Genomic DNA, 27,406 nt, shown 5'->3' with positions numbered 1-27,406 from the left:
GGGGGGGGGGGGGTGTCATCTCCCTCTCAGACGGAGGCGTAGGTGTTGCCGGTGGCACTGCAGTGGCGGATGGTGGTGGTGGCGGCGGCGGCGGAGGTGAGGATGTGCTCAGCATGGTTCTGGGGGGGCTGGGGCAGGGAGTGCAGGATGCCTGGCTGGAGCACCCCCACCACGGGGTTACTGCCGTCCTCCAGAGCCCCCACCTGAATCACCTGGATCACCTGGTGCTCATGTTCCACCTCAGCCTTCTCCCGCTTGGCCAGCGGCTCCCCAGACTCTTCCATGTCCTCCTCCAGGTCACTGTCCATCTCACTCACCTCGTCTGGACAGAGGGACAAGGTCAGTCAGACAGATGGGCAGGAAGACCAGAGGTACAAGGTTAAAATAATGATTCTCCAGGATTCTCAGTAGTCCTGAGGGACCATTGTTTTGACAGGAAAGGCTGCACACAAAAAAATTGCTATTCTTATTAACATTTTACTGTTACAGTTAACTAAATCAATGGGTAATAATTGAAGGCGCTGCTCTTTAAGTGACAGCACGTTGAGACCAAGGTAAGAAGAGTTAAGGCTCCTGAAAGCTGAAATGACCCACAGCCATGCTGGACAGACATATCTCAAAGATCTTAAGAACTCCATGTACTGTAGACACAGAAACCTACAGAGACTTAGCCTGTAGACACAGAAACCTACAGACACAGCCTGTAGACACAGAAACCTACAGAGATTTAGCCTGTAGACACAGAAACCTACAGACACTTAGCCTGTAGACACAGAAACCTGCAGAGACTTAGCCTGTAGACACAGAAACCTACAGAGACTTAGCCTGTAGACACAGCTTGGGGTTGGCTTACCTTTGTCTATGTTAGCAGGTGACATGGCGTTGAGGTCATCGAACTGCAATACATTAAACATCACACAGAAACCATACTGAAACTGAGCCTAAAGGTAATGGGACTGTTACAATTGTGTGTGTGTATATATACACTGCTCAAAAAAATAAAGGGAACACTTAAACAACACAATGTAACTCCAAGTCAATCACACTTCTGTGAAATCAAACTGTCCACTTAGGAAGCAACACTGATTGACAATACATTTCACATGCTGTTGTGCAAATGGAATAGACAACAGGTGGAAATTATAGGCAATTAGCAAGACACCCCCAATAAAGGAGTGGTTCTGCAGGTGGTGACCACAGACCACTTCTCAGTTCCTATGCTTCCTGGCTGATGTTTTGGTCACTTTTGAATGCTGGCGGTGCTTTCACTCTAGTGGTAGCATGAGACGGAGTCTACAACCCACACAAGTGGCTAAGGTAGTGCAGCTCATCCAGGATGGCACATCAATGCGAGCTGTGGCAAGAAGGTTTGCTGTGTCTGTCAGCGTAGTGTGCAGAGCATGGAGGCGCTACCAGGAGACAGGCCAGTACATCAGGAGACGTGAAGGAGGCCGTAGGAGGGCAACAACCCAGCAGCAGGACCGCTACCTCCGCCTTTGTGCAAGGAGGAGCAGGAGGAGCACTGCCAGAGCCCTGCAAAATGACCTCCAGCAGGCCACAAATGTGCATGTGTAAACGGTCAGAAACAGACTCCATGAGGGTGGTATGAGGGCCCGACGTCCACAGGTGGGGGTTGTGCTTACAGCCCAACACCGTACAGGACGTTTGGCATTTGTCAGAGAACACCAAGATTTGGCAAATTCGCCACTGGCGCCCTGTGCTCTTCACAGATGAAAGCAGGTTCACACTGAGCACATGTGACAGACGTGACAGAGTCTGGAGACGCCGTGGAGAACGTTCTGCTGCCTGCAACATCCTCCAGCAAGACCAATTTGGCGGTGGGTCAGTCATGGTGTGGGGTGGCATTTCTTTGGGAGGCCGCACAGCCATCCATGTGCTCACCAGAGGTAGCCTGACTGCAATTAGGTACCGAGATGAGATCATCAGACCCCTTGTGAGACCATATGCTGGTGCGGTTGGCCCTGGGTTCCTCCTAATGCAAGACAATGCTAGACCTCATGTGGCTGGAGTGTGTCAGCAGTTCCTGCAAGAGGAAGGCATTGATGCTATGGACTGGCCCGCCCGTTCCCCAGACCTGAATCCAATTGAGCACATCTGGGACATCATGTCTCGCTCCATCCACCAACGCCACGTTGCACCACAGACTGTCCAGGAGTTGGCGGATGCTTTAGTCCAGGTCTGGGAGGAGATCCCTCAGGAGACCATCCGCCACCTCATCAGGAGCATGCCCAGGCGTTGTAGGGAGGTCATACAGGCACGTGGAGGCCACACACACACTACTGAGCCTCATTTTGACTTGTTTTAAGGACATTACATCAAAGTTGGATCAGCCTGTAGTGTGGTTTTCCACTTTAATTTTGAGTGTGACTCCAAATCCAGACCTCCATGGGTTGATAAATTGGATTTCCATTGATTATTTTTGTGTGATTTTGTTGTCAGCACATTCAACTATGTAAAGAAAAAAGTATTTAATAAGATTATTTCATTCATTCAGATCTAGGATGTGTTATTTTAGTGTTCCCTTTATTTTTTTGAGCAGTATATATATATTTGCGTGATCATTTCTTCTGGCCCTTACTTCTCCCATGACACTGATGGGTGTCTGGCCGGTTGCCTGGGCGACGCGGTGTTCCACCAGGTAGAACATGTACTCGTCGTAGAGCAGGCGGATCAGGTGGAACGAGCCGAAACTGGCCGCGCTCCGCAGGGTCAGGTCCCGAATCACCATGGAGCTGACAAAGAGATGAACAGGAGATCCTCATCAACCACTGGAAATCCTCCAATAAGCTGACATAGCTATCTAGCTCAATGAATATGAGAAACAATACAACACATTACTTCAATTGGGTAAGAGGGCAAAAACATAGAAATTGAACATTTTTGAAAACTCACAGAACCCATTCTATTTCCATGATCTCATTCAATGTCTATGATCTCATTCTATTTATATGGATGGTACAGTAGCTGACCTGTAGAAGGACCACTTAAGCAGGAACTGTCGTGCCGCCCTGGGGAAGCTGGGCCGGTCCTCGAAGGGCTGTAGGACCTGGGTGACCACGTTGTCCAGCCAGGCAGCCCACTGCTCCAGAGAGCTCTGCTGCTGCAGTGTGGCCTTGAAGTCCTGCTCTAACCTCTGAACCACACCCTCCTCACACTGACACACCCACGACGCCTGCTCCTAAAGAGAGAAAGAAGAGAGAGAGATGGGATGGTTCAGTGTGGACTTGCAAATACACAGATGCACACGCATCCTTTGATCAAATAAACAGCAAATTCAAGCAGAGAAAGGACAGATGTATCCCTCTAAATAAATACACAGACAATCAAACAAAACCACAGCCGGACAGCCGGACGGACCTGCACGTTGGCGAAGTCGACGCGGTTGAGGTCGCTGAGCATCTGATTGATCTGAGAGGTGTTCTGCAGCACAGCGCGTGCTGCCTGGGCCAGGTGGTTCAGACTAGTGTAGCGACGCAGCGTCTGAGCAAAGGCACTAACAGCGGCAACCTGCAGCCAATCAAACAGCAGCCAATTAGAATCAGACCAAATCGAACAGATAAAAGAGGAAAGTCAGGATCAAAGCAAATAATACAAAAATAGGCAATTTAAGTTGGTTTGCCAAAATGTGTCTAAGTAAGTGAGCAAGTAGGTGTGTGTGTGTGTGTTTACCTTGGTCTGGATCATTCTCTGTGGAATGGTGTTCATGGCATTGTTGAGCCAGCCTTCCAGGCTTTTGGCAAAGTTGCGGATGGCTTGAGTCAAGGCACCTAGAAGGACAGATACAAATCACAGCAGTCTATTTAATGACCAAAATGTTAATTCTGATACCCAACTACGGATGAGTGAGAAAGTGAGTGTGTGTGACTGTGTATGACAGCCACTCACTGGGGATGGGTCTGAGGACATCAGGGATGAGGATCTCCACTAGGGCCTGGTACATCAGGTGGTCACAGGAACTCATCCACTTGAGCACAGCCTCGTTCCTACAGAGCACCAGCAGTCTGCAGCAGGGCAGACGGCCCTCAATCTCACTCACACCACTGCGGAGACAGAGTTCAGAAGTTACACATACTCTCATATACTGGATCAGATTCACCTCAATCTCACTCACACCACTGTGGAGACAGGGTTCAGAAGTTACACATACTCTCATATACTGGATCAGATTCACCTCAATCTCACTCACACCACTGTGGAGACAGAGTTCAGAAGTTACACATACTCTCATATACTGGATCAGATTCACCTCAATCTCACTGGCCCTACTGTCCGGGGATGGGGTTGACCTTTGACCAGCCACATTACATCTCTCCCATCAAAAGACATCTGTCCATTTGGAAGAGATTTGAAACATTTCCCTACCAAAAGGATATTTGAAGCATTCAAGAGGATGAAGAGTTTAGGCTAACTATAATGAAATATGTTTCTAATGGACATATTTATCTAATGGACATTTTTTGAAGGGAGTGAACGTTATTTATAATAAGGGTTACATGAAGAAAATCAGACCTCTCTGAAATGAAAACGGATGGCCCTCCCTTCAGCAAAATACATTTTACCTAAACCCTCCCTGAACACTTGAAAAAAAGTGACCCTCCCCATACCCAAAATATTCATTAAAACAAAGTGGATAGCAGAGAACATGTCTACCATTTACCCTAATTTCTTGGACAGACAGATAGCCTTAGATATGCAGTTTTAAAACTGTTCTTCGTCCTGTAAGCATTACATGGCAAACGCAGGAATTTTGGGCTACAGTTTGGGCTACACACAAATATGACCCCTCTATGTAAAGGTGAGACTCTCACGAACATGTTGGTTTTGCTCTAAGATGCCCACAGGCCTCAATATTCGTCTGACGGTCCCCCGCTACCAGTTGAAACAATTTATGGAAGTACAGTATATGGAGACTGTTTAGTGCCAAAAAAGATGTAAAAAAGATTGTTTCCTGATCTTTCTTATCTCTCAGATGTAGGACAGATCCTTCAGAACAAACTTCCTTTAGATTTGTTTTCGGGGGAGGGACTATCTGTTGTTCCATGTAGTGAATCTGTTATTCAATGCATTTCTATGGGCTAATAGCAGTAAGGCCAAAAAATGTTATCCATCCAATAATTTTTACGATACTTCAAGGGGTCTTAAAATTCAAAATCAAATCGCAAAATGATCCTTGGTATGACCTTAAAACAATTCCATATAGCTTAGTAGTAACAAGGTAGTTGGTGCGCAAGCTAGTGAATTTTTTGGACAATGCCTAGTCAAAGATTTTATTTGGAAGAAGCCTTTGACTCTCCTCCTGAACTGCCACCGTAGCCCTACACAGCACAGCCATTGGTTAGACAGCTCACAAAAACGTTTTGGATCAGCGAGAGCAGAGCAGGCCGGGGCTCAAGGTTGGAATATCCATTACAGTGTGTAATGCAGCCTAGTTTGATTTACACCATCCCAGCAGCTATCTTACAAATATAACTTTGCCCTGTGGTTCTCCGATCATGGACTTTGTAGCCTATAGGCTATGGATCATTTGATTGAGACCACACTAAATAGCCTATAGGCGTACTTGATATTGGGCACCCAGCGGAGAATCAGAGATGAGGGGCGGCATCAGGTTTACACTGAGTATACCCAACATTAGAAACAACTTCCTAATATGGAGTTGCACTCCTCCCCCCTTTTGCCCTCAGAACAGACTCAATTCGTCGGGGCACGAACTCTGCAAGGTGTCGAAAGCGTTCCACAGGGATGCCATGTTGACTCCAGTGCTTCGCACAGTTGTGTTAAGTTGGCTGGATGTCCTTTGGGTGGTGGACCATTCTGGATACACACAGAAAACTGATACACACAGAGAAATATTTACATTTCATCAATTACATGACCTTCCCCTGGACTACATTAAAATACTAAACCTTTCCTTTGACTGAAATTTAAAAAGCATGACCCTCTCCCATTTTCCTCCAGGTAACCATTTTGTAAATCTCGATCCATCCCTAATGGACAATGATTAATGACAACAAGAGAGAGGGAGAGATAACGAGTGAGAGAGAGTGTGTGTGTGAGAAACGGAGAGAGAGCGAGAGAGGGAGACGGAGAGAGAGAGCTGACCTGTTTTCTGTGATGGTGGCGCCCTCCACTGAGTCAGAAGGAGAATAACGCCAGAAAGTCTGCCACAGCTTCTCTATTAGACTGAATTGGAGGTTCACCACCACATCCAGAATGGCCTGCAAGAGACACACGACATGGTCAACATCACACAATGCTCATTCCCGGTCAATCTGATTAGCATGGATGATCTGGTGTGCATCCATATACTTACATGTACATATTCTCATTCACCCCTTTAGATTTGTGTGTATTAGGTAGTTGTCGGGGAATTGTTAGATATTACTGCACTGTCGGAACTAGAAGCACAAGCATTTCGCTACACTCACATTAACATCTGCTAACCATGTGTATGTGATCTATAAAATTTGATTAGTGGAGATGAAGACTTGGAAATATCATGCATGCCAAAGAAAGCTTCCATTCATTTGCACATTTAGAATAATAAAAAACTTTGATGTGAAATGTTGTTAGAGGTGATGGATAATCTCTGACCTCACAGTGCTCTCTGTAGAGTGACTGAAGAGCTTTGATGTCATCTGGGCCGACGTTGTCCACATTGGTCTCTCCCAGGTCCAGCTCCACAAAGTCTGGCAGCGCCCGCGATGTGTCTGTCAGGAGGGACACATGGAAATCAAGGTCAACAACAACTCACGTTATCAGTCCAGTAAAAAGCAGAGAAACAAACAGGGTAGATATTTAACAAGGAAATTCTAAAGGCTGAGAAAATGGTATCAATGGTTCAGTGCAGGATATAACCGACAGGGGAACACTTAGGAGACTACTTAAAGAACTCAGCAGAGGAGCACTTACTATCAAACAAACTGTGTCAATAAAGAGACCTTCTGGGAGCATCAAACGGTATCAATCTATTGACGCTGCAAGTCAGTTAGTAAGCGTACACACGGCTCGCTCACCCAGGTACTGCTGGTGGTGCTGGCTCTGTGCGATGACAGTCTGCTCCGCTGCACTGGGGGTGTGCTGGCCTCCGCCTGAGAAGTTCTCCCCAGACACACCATCAACCTTCTGCATCGGCTTAAACCTACAATAACAATGCCTCAGTCAGTACTGTATGTGTGTGTGTGCGTGCGTATGAAAGCCTGTATGTGTGTGTGTGTGTTGTACCTCTGTTTCTGTTGGACAGGCTGCTGTCTGAGGGCCATGTACTGCATGTCCTCCTGCAGTCTGTTGAGAGGAGAGTCCGGCTTCAACCGGATCCCATAGTAGTGGTACTTCGAGTTCCCTCTGCAACACACACAGTCAGAAATGATCAGCTAACTGTTCTCAGTACTGAAGAACACTATACCAATCAAAAACATGCTGTAATACCAAACAAGAAATCCTAATGAAGACAGACAAGGAAAAAGTAAAGGCCAAGGAAAAGGGAAATAGTGAACTGTAGGAGTCAGAGGAGATACAGAGAGCAGAACTGGAGGACTGGAGATGCAGAGATAGGATAGAAGAAGAGGAGAGAGAGTAGGACTGGAGATGCAGAGATAGGATAGAAGAAGAGGAGAGAGAGCAGAACTGGAGGACTGGAGATGCAGAGATAGGATAGAAGAAGAGGAGAGAGAGTAGGACTGGAGATGCAGAGATAGGATAGAAGAAGAGGAGAGAGAGAGCAGGACTGGAGGACTGGAGACGTAGAGATAGGATAGAAGAAGGGGAGGTAGAGAGAACAGGACTGGAGGACTGGAGACGTAGATAGGACAGAAGAAGAGGAGAAAGAGAGCAGGACTGGAGGACTGGAGACGTAGAGATAGGATAGAAGAAGGGGAGGTAGAGAGAACAGGACTGGAAGACTGGAGACGTAGATAGGCTAGAAGAAGAGGAGAGAGAGAGCAGGACTGGAGGACTGGAGATGCAGAGATAGGATAGAAGAAGAGGAGAGAGAGTAGGACTGGAGGACTGGAGACGTAGATAGGACAGAAGAAGAGGAGAGAGAGCGCAGGACTGGAGGACTGGAGACGTAGATAGGCTAGAAGAAGAGGAGAGAGAGAGCAGGACTGGAGGACTGGAGACGTAGATAGGCTAGAAGAAGAGGAGAGAGAGAGCAGGACTGGAGGACTGGAGACGTAGATAGGCTAGAAGAAGAGGAGAGAGAGAGCAGGACTGGAGGACTGGAGACGTAGATAGGCTAGAAGAAGAGGAGAGAGAGAGGTCAATACTAGAGCATGTCTGCTCTCTCAGTAGCTCACCGTGTGCCCAGGCGTCGCGTGCGGAGCCCCATGAAGATGGAGCGGATGAGTTTCCCAAAGGAAGCAGCGTTGACCGGGTCCAACTTCTGCTCCTGGCAGTGGCGCAGGTAGTGGTTGTAGAGGGTGGAGCGAGGCAGACTCACCCCCTCCGCTGTCTCATAGTTATCCAGTAGCCACTGCAGCTGGGGGGGGGGGGGGGGGGGGGGGGGGGTATGGTGTTAATTACACACAGGTATGTCACTAGCAGATAGTCCCATGTGTCACCCTCCCCCACTTATCTGTAAAATACCATCACCCACTGACCTGGCATTAAAAGCACAATTAACTGAAGGAGTGAAACATTTAAATCAGAGCACAGGAGTCATCCCCATCACCACAGAGTGAAAGAGAGAGAGAGAGAGAGAGAGAGAGAGAGAGAGCTGGAGATACTAGAAGAGAGAGAGAGCTGGAGATACTAGAAGAGAGAGAGAGAGAGAGCTGGAGATACTAGAAGAGAGAGAGAGAGAGCTGGAGATACTAGAAGAGAGAGAGAGAGAGAGAGAGAGCTGGAGATACTAGAAGAGAGAGAGAGAGAGAGAGCTGGAGATACTAGAAGAGAGGGAGAGAGAGCTGGAGATACTAGAAGAGAGGGAGAGAGAGCTGGAGATACTAGAAGAGAGGGAGAGAGAGCTGGAGATACTAGAAGAGAGGGAGAGAGAGCTGGAGATACTAGAAGAGAGGGAGAGAGAGCTGGAGATACTAGAAGGGAGAGAGCGAGAGCTGGATATACTAGAAGAGAGGGAGAGAGAGAGCTGAGATACTAGAAGAGAGGGAGAGAGAGAGCTGGAGATACTAGAAGAGAGGGAGAGAGAAAGCTGGATATACTAGAAGAGAGGGAGGGAGAGCTGGAGATACTAGAAGAAAGGGAGGGAGAGAGCTGGAGATACTAGAAGAGAGGGAGAGAGAGAGCTGGAGATACTAGAAGAGAGAGAGAGAGAGAGAGAGAGAGAGAGCTGGAGATACTAGAAGAGAGAGAGAGAGAGAGAGCTGGATATACTAGAAGAGAGAGAGAGAGAGAGAGAGCTGGAGATACTAGAAGAGAGAGAGAGAGAGAGAGAGCTGGAGATACTAGAAGAGAGAGAGAGAGAGAGAGAGCTGGAGATACTAGAAGAAAGGGAGAGAGCGAGAGCTGGATATACTAGAAGAGAGGGAGAGAGAGAGCTGGAGATACTAGAAGAGAGGGAGAGAGAGAGCTGGAGATACTAGAAGAGAGGGAGAGAGAAAGCTGGATATACTAGAAGAGAGGGAGGGAGAGCTGGAGATACTAGAAGAAAGGGAGGGAGAGAGCTGAAGATACTAGAAGAGAGGGAGAGAGAGAGCTGGAGATACTAGAAGAGAGGGAGAGAGAAAGCTGGATATACTAGAAGAGAGAGAGCGAGAGCTGGATATACTAGAAGAGAGGGAGAGAGAAAGCTGGATATACTAGAAGAGAGGGAGGGAGAGCTGGAGATACTAGAAGAAAGGGAGGGAGAGAGCTGAAGATACTAGAAGAGAGGGAGAGAGAGAGCTGGAGATACTAGAAGAGAGGGAGAGAGAAAGCTGGATATACTAGAAGAGAGAGAGCGAGAGCTGGATATACTAGAAGAGAGGGAGAGAGAAAGCTGGATATACTAGAAGAGAGGGAGGGAGAGCTGGAGATACTAGAAGAGAGGGAGAGAGAGAGCTGGAGATACTAGAAGAGAGAGAGAGCTGGAGATACTAGAAGAGAGGGAGAGAGAGCTGGAGATACTAGAAGAGAGAGAGCTGGAGATACTAGAAGAGAGGGAGAGAGGGAGCTGGAGATACTAGAAGAGAGAGAGGGAGAGTTGGAAATACTAGAAGAGAGGGAGAGAGAGAGCTGGAGATACTAGAAGAGAGGGAGAGAGAGAGCTAGAGATACTAGAAGAAAGGGAGAGAGCGAGAGCTGGATATACTAGAAGAGAGGGAGAGAGAGAGCTGGAGATACTAGAAGAGAGGGAGAGAGAGAGCTGGAGATACTAGAAGAGAGGGAGAGAGAGAGCTGGAGATACTAGAAGAGAGAGGGAGAGAGAGCTGGAGATACTAGAAGAGAGGGAGAGAGAGAGCTGGAAATACTAGAAGAGAGGGAGAGAGAGCTGGAGATACTAGAAGAGAGGGAGAGAGAGAGCTGGAAATACTAGAAGAGAGGGAGAGAGAGAGCTGGAGATACTAGAAGAGAGGGAGGGAGAGAGCTGGAAATACTAGAAGAGAGGGAGAGAGAGAGCTGGAAATACTAGAAGAGAGGGAGAGAGAGAGCTGGAGATACTAGAAGAGAGGGAGGGAGAGAGCTGGAGATACTAGAAGAGAGGGAGAGCTGGAAATACTAGGAGAGGGAGAGAGAGCTGGAAATACTAGAAGAGAGAGGGAGAGAGAGCTGGAGATACTAGAAGAGAGGGAGAGAGAGAGCTGGAGATACTAGAAGAGAGAGAGCTGGAGATACTAGAAGAGAGAGAGAGCTGGAGATACTAGAAGAGAGGGAGAGAGAGAGCTGGAGATACTAGAAGAGAGGGAGAGAGAGAGCTGGAGATACTAGAATAGAGAGCTGGAGATACTAGAAGAGAGAGCTGGAGATACTAGAAGAGAGAGCTGGAGATACTAGAAGAGAGAGCTGGAGATATTAGAAGAGAGGGAGAGAGCGAGAGCTGGATATACTAAAAGAGGGAGAGAGAAAGCTGGATATACTAGGAGGGAGAGAGAGAGAGCTGGAGATACTAGAAGAGAGAGAAAGCTGGAGATACTAGAAGAGAGGGAGCACAGCTATGCAGACAAGGTGAGGCGTTTAGAGTGGTGACTTACATGGCTGTTGAGCAGCGAGCTTCTCTGACTGGATAAACCTTCAGTCTTTTGGAGCGTCTCAATTGCCATTTCAATCTGATAGACCAAGGAGCAAAAAAATGGAAGGAAAAACAAAAACAACAAAGGACAAAGTTGCAGTAGAACAATGAAAGTACTGACACACATAGAAAATCTGAAAATCCAGGACAGATCCTAAAGCAAGCATCACCCAAATTACTCCTAAAAGCCCAGCTTTGCAAACTCAGTTTAAACTTCAATTAAATTTACTGTCTGTCTGCCTGTACATGGACATAACGTCTTCTTTTGAAAGTCAAGCAAAACAATGAAAAAAAGTTAACACCACAATAATATAAGAAATGATCTCAGAAGCTGTGAAACTACCATATTCAGCCACCAGAAGGTAGCACAGATCCACTGCGGTGGACTGCACTCAAGTCGAAACGCTTTGCTACACAGTAAAGCAGAACCAACAGATATTATGGTGGAGATGACTATTTATTTAAACCTTAGCTAAAACACAGCACAAGAGGAAATTCCGTTTATAGAAAACTGAAGTACTAGCTGAGAAGACCACAGGAAATAGGGAGACAACACAATTACAGACATTCTCAGACACCGACATGAAGTAGCTAAGTGGTGCTATAGTTACTGAAGAAAGGCTTCAGATATGCATTATGACAGGCAGAAGAGAAAGGCCTGGCCGTCGGGGACGGACAGGGACGGACAGGGACGGACAGGGACGGACAGGGACGGACAGGGACGGACAGGGACAGACAGGGACAGACAGGACAGAGAATAGTAAGTAGAGGGGGGCCGTACACTCACAGTGGCCGGGGAGGCTCGGGTGGTCTGGGCTGCTGGGTGGGGGGCAGAGTTATCCATGGTGTTGCCCCCGATGAGGTAGGCCCCAGAGCTGCTGATGATCTGCCCCCCAGCCAGACCCATGGTCAGCCCCCCGTTCCCCCCTCCGTTGTTGGCCATGCCATGGGATGACACCACCGTAGACACCTGGGATGAGCTGCCCTGCGTGTCAAAGTAGCTCCCTCCACTGTTCTGGCTGTACAGCTGGGGCTCGGAGTACGAGTACGTCCGTCTGGGCAAAAATAATGGAGGAAAAAGTTACACTTTTCCCCCCCCAGAGCAATAAGTTCAGGATAATTGCCCTTTACATGAAGGCAAGTTTCAATAGAGTTGTAGAGTGCTTATTGGATGTGAATTAGCTGTACCATTCTGAGCCTTCGTGGACATGCAATATTCCTGTGTTATTGAAAGTGGAGTTTCCATAGTTACTCAAATCACCTGAGGAGTGGCCGTGCTGACAGAGATTTCTGTGTTTGTCGTTTTGACTGCAGTCCCTCCATTAACCTGGCCTCTGATATAATGGCACCCTTCAGTGGCTTGACACAACTACCTTTATGATACAAGGCCTCAATTCAAGTGGACCAGAAGCGTATTCTCTCTCAAACCTTAAGACATATGCCAGAACTCTGACCGTACGAAAAAATATTGCAGTCAGAGATCAGTATAACTGCAGTATGCTGTGTCCAAAATAACAGTTTTTTATTCTGCAATTACTGCGTCCAAAATAAAGTTGACTGCAGTTACTGCACTTTTACTGCAGTTTCAAAACTGTCAGGGGAGACACCAGGATATGAGGAAAGTTTGGGGCACTGGCATGATTCTTGTTGACAAATCATCTGAACTGTAAGAAATATCCACTGTCCTTTTCCATGTAGAAGACGTTACTGTACTCTTTTCTGTCTCTTCTGTCTCTTTTCTACTTCTGTGGAGGAGGAGACAAGAATGTGGCACTAACACAGTTAACAGACTCAAATAGATAGTGTGTAAGTGTGTGCTCAGCTCACTTGTTCTGCCCTGAAGTGAGACTGTGTTCAGCTCGCCTGTTAGCCGGGCTGTACCCCTCCCTCAGAGACCGCTGTCTGTCTGTGACTGTGTGTCTGTCACTATGGGACAGCCACAGCCTGGGATAGTCAGTAGAGAGTGTATCCTGTCCCCCAAGCCCAGGAGAAGACTCCGTAGCACTTCTAGATACTCCTGGTCATCTCCAGGTGACTGCACATATTCAAACAGTACTTCACTGTGCTTGTACTTCCCCTGTGCCTGCCATGTTTGTGTGGCAGAAATGCTGCTGCGAAGTGACTTTAGCTGTTGCCATTGACTACAGAGAATACATTAAAGCAACTATGTATAGTGCCACTGCAGCAGACTGGTGGCAAAAAGTGGGTGAACAACACTAAACACTCACATGTTCCCGTTGGTGTAGACGCCGCTGTTCTCCTCCACGTACTGCACCTGTTGTGCTGGGTATACATGCTGAACCTGTTGAACAGTCTGGGCCTGCAACAACACATCGAAGCGTTAGATTCAACTCTCTCTCACTCACTCACTCACTCACACACACTCACACACTCACACACACACGCTCACACGCACACACGCACACACACGCACACACACACAAACCTGTTGCTGGACAGGCACCTGAGAGGTCACCTGCTGGGCGGAGCCTGCAGGCTGCACAGGCACGGCGGTGTGGACAGTGGAGGCGGATTCAGCGCCTGCCTCAGGGGTCTGCATGGCGCCTGCAGGAGAGAGAGAGGACACATTGGTCAACTGGGTACCACCAGAGCCATAGACGGAGGGGACTACAGAGAACCACAAGCTCTGAACTCTGGCCTAGCACCACAGTGGCTAAACAAACTCCACAAGCAACCTTCTTCTCAATGTGTGTCAGTGTGTCTGGGTCAGGGAGTATAAAAATCAATATTACAGAAATCCTAGATGATTTGCCAATATTATTATTATTATATACTAATGAACAGTGATCATTCAGATCCTGGAAAGACAGGAAATAAGCTTCTGTACCAATCATCTATGCACAGATTCAGTCACAGTACCATAGAAATGGCAGGTAGCCTAGAGGTTAAAAAAGTGTTGGGCCAGTAACCAAAAAGTTGCTGGTTTGAGTCCCTGAGCCGACTAGGTGAAAAATCTGCTGATGTGCCCTTGCGTAAGGCACTTGTATTAATTTATTTAACCCTTATTTTACCAGGTAAGTCACATTCTCATTTACAGCAACGACCTGGGGAATAGTTACATGGGAGAGGACGGGGATGAATGAGCCAATTGTAAGCTGGGGATGATTAGGTGACCATGACGGTATGAGGGACAGATAGGGAATTTATCCAGGACACTGGGGTTAACACCCCTACTCTTACAGTAAGTGCCATGGGATCTTTAGTGACCACAGAGAGTCAGGACACCCATTTAACGTCCCATCCAAAAGACGGCAAGAATTGCTCCAGAAATCTCAGAGATCAGGTGGTAAACTGATTTTCCACCCCAGAATATCCCTTCACACCCATACTGGATGGAAACTACAGGTATAATGGCTGTGCTCAATGGAATGGCACTTATAAATGCAGATCCTTCAAAACACCCCAAAACAGGGAAACAGATCCCAATCCAAGGTGTTATCACATGCTCCACTAAGGAAGTTATTTATCTTATAACTTGTCCTTGTGGTAAAAATGATGTGGGTAAAACAAAGCGCGTATTAAAAGTACGTATCTCAGAGCATCGTAGCACCACTAGGTGCAAAAACTTGACTTACCCAGTTGCAGCCCACTTTTTGGAAGTGAACCACTATTTTGTCCCTACGTTATATTGGCATCGAACATGTCACCCTCCCTAGGAGAGGGGGGGACCTCGACAATTTATTGTTAAAACGAGAGGCTGCCTGGATCTTTAATTTAAAGACCCTTTGCTCCCTTCGGTCTCAACATAGACTTTGATCTGAAGCCATTCTTGTGATTTTGATATTCATTGTAAATGTTTGTAGGCCTATTTAGCCAAATTGTATCTATGACTATATGCTATCCATTCATGTTTTTTATATGTTCTATTTATATCTGTAAATCAACCAATGACATCAAGCCACACCCGGCCATGATCACAGACACCTGTGTGTCCTTTGAAACTATATAAACTAGTGACCCGCAGTGTTTGTCATTACACCCTGATGAAGACAGCTTGTCTGTCCAAACGCTGGATATTAGATTATTCAATCATTGCATCTGAGCTCCTAGAATGTGCAGCTCTCCTTTTTGTTTTCATGGGTTTGGGATTTGAAAATCAGTATCACTCACAGAGACAGAAAACCTTGATGATTTGACATTAACTATATAATTATTATTATTATTATTATTATTATTATAATAATATACAGGTTGACTAATGAGCAGTGATCATTCAGCTCCTGGCAAGAGAGGAAGAAGGCTTCTGTACCAATCGTCTATGCACAACATTCACTTTTACATTCACAGTACCACAGAAATGGCAGGTAGCTTAGTGGTTAAAAGTGTTGGGCCAGTAACCAATAAGGTCGCTGGTTCGAGTCCGGAGCCGACTAGATGAACAATCTGCCAATGTACCCTTGAGTAAGGCACTTAACCCTAATTGCTCCAGTAAGTCACACGGTACTAGGAACCCATCACACAGACTGTACCTGTGATATTATAGCTGCTGTACTCATGCAACAGGCAACTGTTGCCAGCTGTACAGAATGTACTCAGGTCACTAAGGTAGTGTATGAGTCAGTGGTCCAAGCAGCGAGTTCTTGTCTCTGTGTTCATAGCAATAAAATCCAGTTAATATTTAACAGCCCTAATGAGCTGCACTATCATTCTCTGCTCTCACAAATCTGGATTTCTTTACAACTTCCAACTGCTTTGTATCATTCAGACATCTTTGATTTATTTATTGCCAAACACATTTAGGTTAATTTTGTGAACATCTGGTCATGTCCACTGTCAAACCACCTTTCTTTACTTCCTTCTCTCACCTCTGCATTGGAACACATCCATAAATGTCCCAAAATGCAGGGTGTCAGTGATTTAGAATCCATCTTTATTGGCTAACGACCAAACCTTGAACACACAGAGCTATAGTGAGATGAGGACTTGGGCAGAGGGAGACATTCACAGTAACGCTGCATGTAGGCTAATCATAGAACAGCCACCTCTCCTCCTCCTCCTCTGTCCTCCGCGGTGCCCCCCTCTTCTCCCGCCTTCTCCTCCCCTCTTCTGCTCAACTTAGTTTCCATGACCAAGCCTCTCCTGGTTAATTAACCTGTCTCCTAATAGCGCTGCATCTCTCCAGGGTCTCCTGGCCTCCACCATCTCGCTCTCTCTCTCTCTGTTCATCTTCAGTGATATACCGGAGGTTAACAGGTGTTGTGGTCTGAATGCACAGAGAGCGACATCATTCCCATTCAACTCAAGAGGCTGGATTGAATAGGATTTTTTCCCATCCTTTATTGCTAAAAAACTGAAACATTTGAGCACTGATTCAGACAGGTGGTTCCATGCTGTTCACAGAAAGAACCAGAGACTGGCAGAACATTCTGCTGCTGTTGTTCTGCCGTCAGTCACGACTTTCAAACTGAAACCAGTCAGTGGAAGGAACATAGTCTATACTTTTATGGTACAGCAGGGGTTGAAGTATTCCCCTTGTTTCTGTAATGTATTAGCCAGTTGATACAACCCAAGGCAGAAAGACTTCCAACATGTTGAAGAGCTCTCAGCATCCGGTAAAGATGAAAATCCTATATGACTTCATTCACTTATTGTTCCATCTCTGATTCGTTGATGGCCTTTTAATGTCTCTCAGTTAACTTTCCATATGTTCTGCTGATAGCCTGACAACATGGTGTAAAAAGCTCCAAAAGCCCAGGTACCTGACCACAGAGCGATGCTAGGAACACAGCAGACAACAGAAACTACCTTGACAGTGACAGTCGGTGCCAGGGAGATGATGCTGACATGGCTAAGTGATGGATCCAGAGGTTATACCTGCAGGTCACGTGCTCTCCTCTAGTCTCTACAGGTTCCATTTTTCTTCTGCTCCATGCACTCTGCCATAGGAGAGCTAAAGTGCAGGACCCTGTCTGACTATACTACACAAAGCCCACCTGCTCCCTGCAGCCTGCCCCTGACGAGACCCCTGATGATTAGGAGACAAGGAGAGGAATGACTTTCTGGATGTAAACAGGGCACCTGCCGCCCCTTACACCCCCCATCCCTAGGCACTTTGTTCAGCCTGCGCTCACTCCCCTGTGGCCCACTTAAGCGCTGTGCTCCACTGAGCAACTGCATGTTCTACAAAGCCACGTAGAAACAAAGACCACTGAGGAGGGCAACACTCGCGTAGCCTCTCCTTCACCCTTCCCGGCTCCTTCCACCCCATTTGACTGACAGCTGAGGAAATGGGGAGGGCTATTACATCAGGGCAAGATGTCATCACATTATCAGAGCCAATAAAGGTGCAACTTGAATGGTGTAACCAAAATGAATACAGTATGCTGAAAGTCTAAAATACTGATGCCTCCTATATCCATTTTCAGTATGAGACTGATAGCAAGTGGATTGTCCAAAACCTAAAAATGTATTGATGAATGTCCTGAAACAACACTGTGGAAGAAAGGCAACCCCAAATAAAGAGGCATGCATCATGTTAGACCTATGTGGCAATGAGTATGTTTCCATGCACACCAATAATGTGGTTTTAAAATGATTATGGTAGTAGACAGAGTATGGCATTAAGCACAATAAGGTGGTTAACATAACTATCTTAAAATCGGTGTACGATCATAATCAAAGGAAAGCATGCGCCGATTAAAACACCTGGTTTTCTGAGCAATCGTTCAAATTAGGAGGACACGTAAACACCTTAAAATCGGAGTTACAGCAATGCATTATCTGCTCATGTGTTAGCACCACCTGAGCGAACCTCCCCCTTTCCCTTACAATTATGGAACAGGACTACACAAGTGATACAGTACACCTTGTCATGTAAAAACACAATGAGATGACAGAGGTGGGCTTATTTAAACATGTGAAGGTCTCCTGTTCAGTCAACAATGTCTGATCCACATGTAGTGTACACAGGCTGCTGTGCTGTAGATAAGAGAACAAAACACCCAGTTTATGCTGCTAAGCTATGAAAATGGATGGATGAATAATTGAATTAATCAGCTGCTCTTTAAGTGATTGGAAACGGAACAGGATCCAGGGAACAGGTGGCATGGTCCTATTTTTGCCCTACACCTGACTTCAGGTAAGTGGTAATGTGATCTGATAACTAGCCGTTTCTGACAGCCTGTCCTCTGTCCACAGAGGTGCGTGTGTGTGTTGCCTTAAACATCTATGGAGAGGAGAAGGGAGGAATCGGCTGAACATAAATCAAGAGAGGGAGTCACACACACACGACAGTGGTTGCATGTTCCTATGAAATAGGCCTAGCCTATAACTAATGGGTCCTATTTAACAATGTAGAACAACAATAGCATCAAAAGACAGACTTTCAGATGCTCATGATTTAGACTTTCAGATGCTCATGATTTAGACTTTCAGATGCTCATGATTTATTTGAATTTGATTTATTTCACCTTTATTTAACCAGGTAGGCAAGTTGAGAACAAGTTCTCATTTACAATTGCGACCTGGCCATGATAAAGCAAAGCAGTTCGACACATACAACAACACAGAGTTACACATGGAGTAAAACAAACATACAGTCAATAATACAGTAGAAAAATAAGTCTATATACAATGTGAGCAAATGAGGTGAGATAAGGGAGGTAAAGACAAAAAAAGGCCATGGTGGCGAAGTAAATACAATATAGCAAGTAAAACACTGGAATGGTAGATTTGCAGTGGAAGAAAGTGCAAGTAGAAATATAAATAATGGGGTGCAAAGGAGCAAAATAAATAAATAAATACAGTAGGGGAAGAGGTAGTTGTTTGGGCTAAATTATAGATGGGCTATGTACAGGTGCAGTAATCTGTGAGCTGCTCTGGCAGCTGGTGCTTAAAGCTAGTGAGGGAGATAAGTGTTTCCAGTTTCAGATATTTTTGTAGTTCGTTCCAGTCATTGGCAGCAGAGAACTGGAAGGAGAGGCGGCCGAAGGAGGAATTGGCTTTGGGGGTGACCAGAGAGATATACCTGCTGGAGCGTGTGCTACAGGTGGGTGCTGCTATTTAGACTTTCAGATGCTCAGATGCTCATGGTCTGAGTCCTCAGATCACAGCAATAACTTTACAATCAAGCTGTGCAAATAATCATTAAGCTAATTCTAATGTGCTATGTACTAGAGGTCGACCGATTACGATTTTTCAACGCCGATACCGATTATTGGAGGACCCAAAAAGCCGATACCGATTAATCTGCCAATTTTTTACAATATATTTCTTTGTAATAATGACAATTACAACAATACTGAATGAACACTTATTTTAACTTAATATAATACATACATAAAATCTATTTAGCCTCAAATAAATAATGAAACATGTTCAATTTGGTTTAAATAATGCAAAAACAAAGTGTTGGAGAAGAAAGTAAAAGTGCAATATGTGCCATGTAAAAAAGCTAACGTTTAATGTCCTTGCTCAGAACATGAGAACATATGAAAGCTGGTGGTTCCTTTTAACATGAGTCTTCAATATTGCCAGGTAAGAAGTTTTAGGTTGTAGTTATTATAGGAATTATAGGACTATTTCTCTCTATACGATTTGTATTTCATATACCTTTGACTATTGGATGTTCTTATAGGCACTTTAGTATCGCCAGTGTAACAGTATAGCTTCCGTCCCTCTCCTCGCTCCTACCTGGACTTGAACCAGGAACACATCGACAACAGCCACCCTCGAAGCAGCGTTACCCATGCAGAGCAAGGGGAACAACCACTCCAAGTCTCAGAGCGAGTGACGTTTGAAACGCTATTAGTGCGCACCCGGCTAACTAGCTAGCCATTTCACATCGGTTACACCAGCCTCATCTTGGGAGTTGATAGGCTTGAAGTCATAAACAGCGCAATGCATTGCGAAGGGCTGCTGGCAAAACGCACGAAAGTGCTGTTTTGAATGAATGCTTACGAGCCTGCTGCTGCCTACCATCGCTCAGTCAGACTGCTCTATCAAATCATAGACTTAATTATAACATAATAACACACAGAAATACGAGCCTTAGGTCATTAATATGGTCGAATCCGGAAACTACCATCTCGAAAACAAAACGTTTTTCCTGTCAGTGAAATATGGAACCGTTCTGTATTTTATCTAACGGGTGACATCCCTAAGTCTAAGTATTCCTGTTACATTGCCCAACCTTCAATGTTATGTCATAATTACGTACAATTCTGGCAAATTAGTTCGCAACGAGCCAGGCGGTCCAAACTGTTGCATATACCCTGACTCTGCGTGCAATGAACGCTAGAGATGTGACACAATTTCATGTTAGCAGGCAATATTAACTAAATATGCAGGTTTAAAAATATATACTTGTGTATTGATTTTAAAGAAAGGCATAGATGTTTATGGTTAGGTACATTGGTGCAACGACAGTTGTAGGCTGTGATTCGATGATAAATTAACAGGCACCGCATCGATTATATGCAACGCAGGACACGTTAGATAAACTAGTAATATCATCAACCATGTGTAGTTAACTAGTGATTATGTTAAGATTGATATTTTTTTATAAGATAAGTTTAATGCTAGCTAGGAACTTACCTTGGCTTCTTGCTGCCCTCGCGTAACAGGTAGTCAGCCTGCCATGCAGGCTCCTCGTGGAGTGCAATGTAAGGCAGGTGGTTAGAGCGTTGGACTAGTAACCGTAAGGTTGCAAAAACGAATCCCCGAATCCCCCCTGAACAAGGCAGTTAACCCCCGTTCCTTGGCCGTCATTGAAAATAAGAATGTGTTCTTAATCTAGTTAAATAATTTGTAAGTCGCTCTGGATAAGAGCGTCTGCTAAATGACTTAAATGTAAATGTAAATAAAGGTGTAAAAAAAAAAAAAATTATAATAAATAAAATTGGGGAAAATAAATACAATTAAATAAAAAAAATATATATATATCGGCAAATCGGTGGCCAAAAATACCGATTACCGATTGTTTTGAAAACTCGAAATCGGCCCTAATTAATCGGCGAACCTCTACTACGTACATCTGCAGCGATCGGTTTGCTGCTTGGATAGCTGATGTTTAAAGTTAGTGAGGGAAATATAAATCTCCAGCATCAGCGATTTTTGCAATTCGATCCAGTCATTGGCAGCAGAGAACTGGAAGGAAAGGCGGCCAAAGGAGGTGTTGGCTTTGGGGAGGACCAGTGAGATATACCTGCTGGAGCGTGTGCTACAGGTGGGTGTTATTATCGTGACCAGTGAGCTGAGATAAGGCGGAGCTTTAGCTAGCAAAGACTTATAGATGACCTGGAGCCAGTGGGTTTGGCGACGAATATGTAGCGAGGGCCAGCCGATTAGAGCATACAGGTCGCAGTGGTGGGTGTAATATTAATCACAGAGGCAACAAAGAGACCAAAAATAACCCTGAAGGAGCTGCAAAGCTCCACAGCGGAGATGGGAGTATCTGTCCGTAGGACCACTTTAAACCGTACACACCACAGCACTGGGCTTTATGGAAGAGTGTCCAGAAAAAAGCCATTGCTTACAGAAAAAAATAAGCAAACACATTTGGTGTACGCCAACAGGCATGTGGGAGACTCCCCAAACATATGGAAGAAAGTACTCTGGTCAGATGAGACTAAAATTGAGCTTTTTGGCCATCAAGGAAAATGCAATGTCTGGCGCAAACCCAACACCTCTCATCACCCCGAGAACAACATCCCCACAGTGAAGCATGGTGGTGGCTGCATCATGCTGTGGGGATGTTTTTCATCGGCAGGACTGGGAAACAGGTCAGAATTGAAGGAATGATGGATGGCGCTAAATACAGGGAAATTCTTGAGGGAAACCTGTTTCAGTCTTCCAGAGATTTGAGACTGGGACTGAGGTTCACCTTCCAGCATGACAATGACCCTAAGCATACTGCTAAAGCAACACTCGACTGGTTGAAGGGGAAACATTTAAATGTCTTGGAATGGCCTAGTCAAAGCCCAGACCTCAATCCAATTGAGAATCTGTGGTATGACTTAAAGATTGCTGTACACCAGCGGAACCCATCCAACTTGAAGGAGCTGGAGCAGTTTTTCCTTGAAGAATGGGCAAAAATCCCAGTGGCTAGATGTGCCAAGCTTTTGAGACATACCCCAAGAGACTTGCAGCTGTAATTGACAGCTGCAAAAGGTGGCTCTACAAAGTATTGACTTTAGGGGGGTGAATAGTTAAGCACACTCAAGTTCTGTTTTTTTGTCTTATTTCTTGTTTGTTTCACACAAAAATATATTTTGCATCTTCAAAGTGGTAGGCAAGTTGTGCATATCAAATGATACAAACCCACAAAAAAGTCCATTTTAATTCCAGGTTGTACAACAAAATAGGAAAAATGCCAAGGGGGTGTGAAAACTTTCGCAAGTCACTGTACACACACACACACAGTTGAAGTCGGAAGTTTACATACCCCTTAGCCAAATACATTTAAACTCAGTTTTTCACAATTCCTGACATTTAATCCTAGTAAAAATTCCCTGTCTTAGGTCAGTTAGGATTACCACTTTATTTTAAGAATGTGAAATGTCAGAATAATATTAGAGAGAATAATTTATTTCAGCTTGTATTTCTTTCATCACATTCCCATTGAGTCAGAAGTTTACATGCTACCAAATACGAATTGAGTGTATTTCCTTCAGTAGCCTTCCATAAGCTTCCCACAATAAGTTGGGTGAATTTTGGCCCACCCTTTGTGATGGCCACTCCAATACCTTGACTTTGTTGTCCTTAAGCCATTTTGCCACAACTCTGGAAGTATGCTTGGGGTCACTGTCCATTTGGAAGACGCATTTGCGACCAAGCTTTAACTTCCTGACTGATGTCTTGAGATGTTGCTTCAATATATCCACACCATTTTCCTCCCTCATCATGCCATCTATTTTGTGAAGTGCACCAGTCCCTCCTTCAGCAAAGCACCCCCACAACATGATGCTGCCACCCCCGTGTTTCACAGTTGGGATGCCTCCCCCTTTTTCCTCCAAACGATGGTCATTATGAGCAAACAGTTCTATTTTTGTTTCATCAGACCAGAGAACATTTCTTCAAAAAGTATGATCTTTGTCCCCATGTGCAGTTGCAAACCGTAATCTGGCTTTTTTAATGGCGGTTTTGGAGAAGTGGCTTCTTCCTTGCTTGGCGGCCTTTCAGGTTATGTCGATATAGGACTTGTTTTACTGTGGATATAGATAGTTTTGTACCTTTTTTCTCCAGAATCTTTGCAAGGTCCTTTGCTGTTGTTCTGGGATTGATTTGCACTTTTCGCACCAAAGTACGTCCATCTCTAGGAGACAGAACGTGTCTCCTTCCTGAGCGGTATGACGGCTGCATGGTCCCATGATGTTTATACTTGCGTACTATTGTTTGTACAGATGAATGTGGTACCTTCAGGCGTTTGGAAATTGCTCCCAAGGATGAACGAGACTTGTGGAGGTCTACAATTTATTTTCTGAGATCTTGGCTGATTTCTTTTGAGTTTCCCATGATGTCAAGCAAAGAGGCGCTGAGTTTGAAGGTAGTCCTTGAAATACATCCACAGGTACACCTCCAATTGACTCAAATGAAGTCAATTAGCCTATCAGAAGCTTCTAAATCCATGACATCATTTTCTGGAATTTTCCAAGCTGTTTAAAGGCACAGTCAACTTAGTGTATGTAAACTTCTTAACCACTGGAATTGTGATACAGTGAATTATAGGTGAAATAATCTGTCTGTAAACAATTGTTGGAAAAATTACTTGTGTCATGCATGAAGTAGAATTCCTAACAGACTTGCCAAAACTATAGTTTAACAACAAATGTGTGGAGTGATTTAAAAACGAGTTTTAATGACTCCAACCTAAGTGTATGTAAAATTCCGACTTCAACTGTGTGTGTGTGATATATCACACACACACTATTATTCTATTTTACAAATTTTAGAATTTTTCTTACACTTTCACATTAGAGCATTTTGTGTAGATCATTGACAAGAAAAAAAGACAATCAACTACATTTTAATCCCATTTTGTAATAACAAAATGTGGAAAAAGTCAAGGGGTGTGAATACTCTCTGAAGGCACTATAAGAGTCATTTCTTGGCTTGTTTGTCAGGGGAAGGTAATGTGAGGGAGCTCACAAACAATTAGGGTCAGGAGACCCACCAAGACCTACTGTGCACCTGTCACCCATCTCCACACACACCTGTTCCTCTCCCCTAGCAGGACCAGAGGGCTGCGGCTGGCTGCAGAGAACTCCCAGTGGACCTGACTTTAAAGAAGGATAATGCAACATAAAGAAACCTCGTGCTTTCCCTTCCTCGCAGAGGGGTCCAAATCCATCTATAATGATCATCCAAGAGGACATAAGAGCCTCAAAATCACTAGGAGGAAACTGATAATCTATATAGATCCATGTGTCGCTACACTTTCATTGACAATTTGCTGTGAACAACTATACAATAATGTAGCCTATAATTGATCAAGTAAAAAATTGTCTGTCGGTAAGGAGTAGTATGAGAGGATATTTTATTTTTTGATCTGGGCAGCAGGCCTATACACCGCTCTTGACTGAGCAAACACCAAACTAGCATTCAGTGCAAAGATGGCTAGGATATTTCCATGTTGCAGATTAATAAAACTTGTGGTGCACCTTAATGCAAATTGCAGAGATTTGAGAGAGTAAAAAGGGTGTTCAAAGCCTTTTTAATTATGCTTTGGTGGAGAGAACTGGGATATAGCCCTGATAATTACTACAAAGCCACCCAGTCTATTCCAGACACAATAATAATTCCCACTTTAAGAACCTGACTGTCTGCTGCCCCTTTCATTGTCCCGGCGACTCTACACTGCTCTCCGTTTTCAAGGAGGGTCAGAGAATGTAGGCCTAACACAATGACATCTGAAAACCCCAGGTACAATCCCAGTTAGAATTGAATATTCAAAAGTTATGAACCTCGTATTCCGTGCCATGAATGTTTGTGAGATTAAGAGACATGACTGTCATTGCAGTAAGTTTTAGGGCAAATTTCCCCTGCTTGGTTGAATCAGTGGGCGCGTTCCTCTGTCCAGCTGTTGCTGACATCTGCCAGATCTTACAACGCCTGGATAGGTATTTTACCTATCAGCCAACCATGTCATATGTTATAGCAATCTGTCAGTCAATGACACAACATGCAACCATTGGCTGATGCATACAACGTCTGAGCAGGGGAACACGACCAGTGAGTCTAGAACAGAGCTGAAAAAGGGTGGTTACACTGCCATTAACCCATCAGTTAGCTACCTCCCCAACCCCACAAGTAACTAAAAAAAACAACAAAAAAAAAAAAAACACCTGTCATCATCAGGTTCAGTTTGTTTTTGATCTGCCAAACAGCAGTTATTAGCCTAATGTAACTTGTCAATTGAAGACATTTGATTAGATGACTGCATTTATTATTTCTGCTTTGTCTTCAAGATGACAGTATCAACTTCACTCTTCTACCTGCTCACAGCACAATTCCATCTCTCTCTGACACACACACTACAACTGTAGCTAAATGTCAATGTGATAGCAATTGTTTCTTTTACTTTTTGCATCAGTTTAAACAATTCTAACGTTAGCTAGCTAGTGCTCTGTGCCATAGCATAGGCATTTCAAACTGGCTAGTTAGCCATAGCTAGATAGGTTATGACTTATGAAACTAGCTAGCTGGTTAACGGGTAATGGATTGTGATGACACATTCAACAACAAAAAATGATATCAATAACAATTGAAAGATTTCGCTAAAGTAGTTAGCTAGCTAACTTGGCTAGCCGCTCTCGCTTAACACAGGGTTAGCTACCGAAGCCTTTGTGGCACCTGCTCCGCAACGCTAGCTACAAAGGAAGCTAGCTGGTTAACCAAGTGTATGCTAGCAAGCAAAGACAAAAGGGAGAAGCTACCGCTAACCTCAATTAGCAATAATTACTGAATGAACATGGTAGCTCGAATTGATTTAAAATGCCAAAGCATGTAGCTACCTATATTTCGTATAATATTACTGAAAATGTGCGGTATCTTGACAGCCATCATACCAGGAAGTTGGCGATGGTCATTGAAAGACACAAATCAGACACCTGCTCTGACTGTATCTAGCTAGTTGCTAACTAGCGTTAGCCAAAACAAGCTAGCTAGCGTTAGCTGTCATTGCACGGCCGATGAGCCACAGCAAACTCGGATAGGATAGCTAACGTTAGCAAGCTAGCAACATAAAACATTTTTTTTGCGTATAAACGTTGTTTATTAGCTTGCTAGTTTAGCTACTTTCGCAAATAAGCACATTGCTTTCTAACGTTACCTGGAAGGAAATAACATTAACGTTATCTCAGCTAGCTAACCATATAATAAAGGAGAGCAGATATGAATTTGCTTATGACAAAAATAGCACGGTAGACATTTTATAAAGTATAATCATTTGGCGTGAATTAGAGAAAACACATGCTGGTATAAATAGTAAGTATATTCAAACCTGGGCTGAGGACTGGTTGATGAGGATGAGGATGGTGTGGTGGTAATGATGGAACGAGAGGTTGTTGTTGTTGGTGGGTTACAGTCGCCAGGACTACGGTGACTATGGCGCTGCCTCACAGGGCAACAGTTGCTGTAAAACTCACCGGGCGCAACCTAACCTGAGTATTCTGTAGGAGGAGCTACAAGGATGGCGTGTTGTATGGATGTGGTGCTGAGAAATAAAAAGATGATACAAGAAAACCAGCTTTAGTATTATAAGCGGTATTGCAATTAATTAAGGAGGATGTTATCGTAAATATAGAGAATCATCAATTTACTCAGTGGCTCTGTAGAGCGTGGGACGTCTGGAAACATTGAGGTGGATAGGAGTGTACTGTTCATGTTTCATTTAATCTAATGTATGAAAATTGCGGATATAAATATTGTCATAGAATAGTTCATTATGCGCACATTACAACATGGAAAACAGTATTAATAATCGCATTAGTTCATTGAATCAAGTTGTTTTCCCAAAGCGGGACTACCGTGCACCACTGGGTGATAAAGAGTGGTTGAGATAACAAAGAAAGGAGGCAACCCGCTCCCACTCTCTCATTGTCGCAAGCACACACACATCTGTGATTTTTAAGACGATCTAAGCGTGAAAGCTACAGACAGATCATGTATATAAAAAAAAATGTTTTAGTGATATACATCATCTCATTAAATGATTAGACTATTAGACAAATGTCTATGTTATTGAGGGACATTTTATAG

The 27,406-nt window shown here is 44.6% G+C and overlaps 1 protein-coding gene across 3 annotated transcripts; it reads right to left on the bottom strand.

The window, feature by feature from the left end:
• LOC115149221 (transcription factor RFX3) lies at positions 1-26,784 on the bottom strand. Of its 3 annotated transcripts, none has more exons than XM_029691882.1 (17): positions 26,649-26,784; positions 13,635-13,753; positions 13,417-13,508; positions 11,970-12,243; positions 11,151-11,225; positions 8,319-8,500; positions 7,246-7,365; positions 7,038-7,162; positions 6,616-6,731; positions 6,124-6,239; positions 3,907-4,061; positions 3,691-3,788; positions 3,379-3,528; positions 2,991-3,199; positions 2,600-2,753; positions 854-896; positions 1-322 (listed from the first exon to the last, which is right to left on the bottom strand). In XM_029691882.1, the coding sequence occupies exons 2-17, from the start codon at positions 13,746-13,748 to the stop codon at positions 27-29; spliced, it is 2,319 nt and encodes a 772-aa protein (XP_029547742.1). In that variant the 5' UTR covers positions 13,749-13,753; positions 26,649-26,784; the 3' UTR covers positions 1-26. The 3 variants fall into 3 exon arrangements, with proteins under 3 accessions (XP_029547742.1, XP_029547743.1, XP_029547744.1); XM_029691883.1 differs by having other exon boundaries at positions 11,976-12,243; XM_029691884.1 differs by having other exon boundaries at positions 13,653-13,753.
• Positions 26,785-27,406: the final 622 nt, after the last annotated feature.

This window comes from Salmo trutta, chromosome 15 (assembly GCF_901001165.1).
Source record: "Salmo trutta chromosome 15, fSalTru1.1, whole genome shotgun sequence".
Taxonomy (NCBI): domain Eukaryota; kingdom Metazoa; phylum Chordata; class Actinopteri; order Salmoniformes; family Salmonidae; genus Salmo; species Salmo trutta.
Note: the sequence above shows the minus strand (reverse complement) of the source record. Positions and strands in the feature narration are given on the sequence as shown.

Excerpts from the sequence above, each read along its gene's own strand:
- LOC115149221 (XM_029691882.1), bottom strand. The coding sequence starts at position 13,748 with ATGCAGACCCCTGAGGCAGGCGCTGAATCCGCCTCCACTGTCCACACC. Across the intron at positions 6,732-7,037 it reads GCACCACCAGCAGTACCTGG|ACACATCGCGGGCGCTGCCA; the intron begins GTGAGCGAGCCG and ends CCCTCCTGACAG. Across the intron at positions 3,200-3,378 it reads TCGACTTCGCCAACGTGCAG|GAGCAGGCGTCGTGGGTGTG; the intron begins GTCCGTCCGGCT and ends TTCTCTCTTTAG.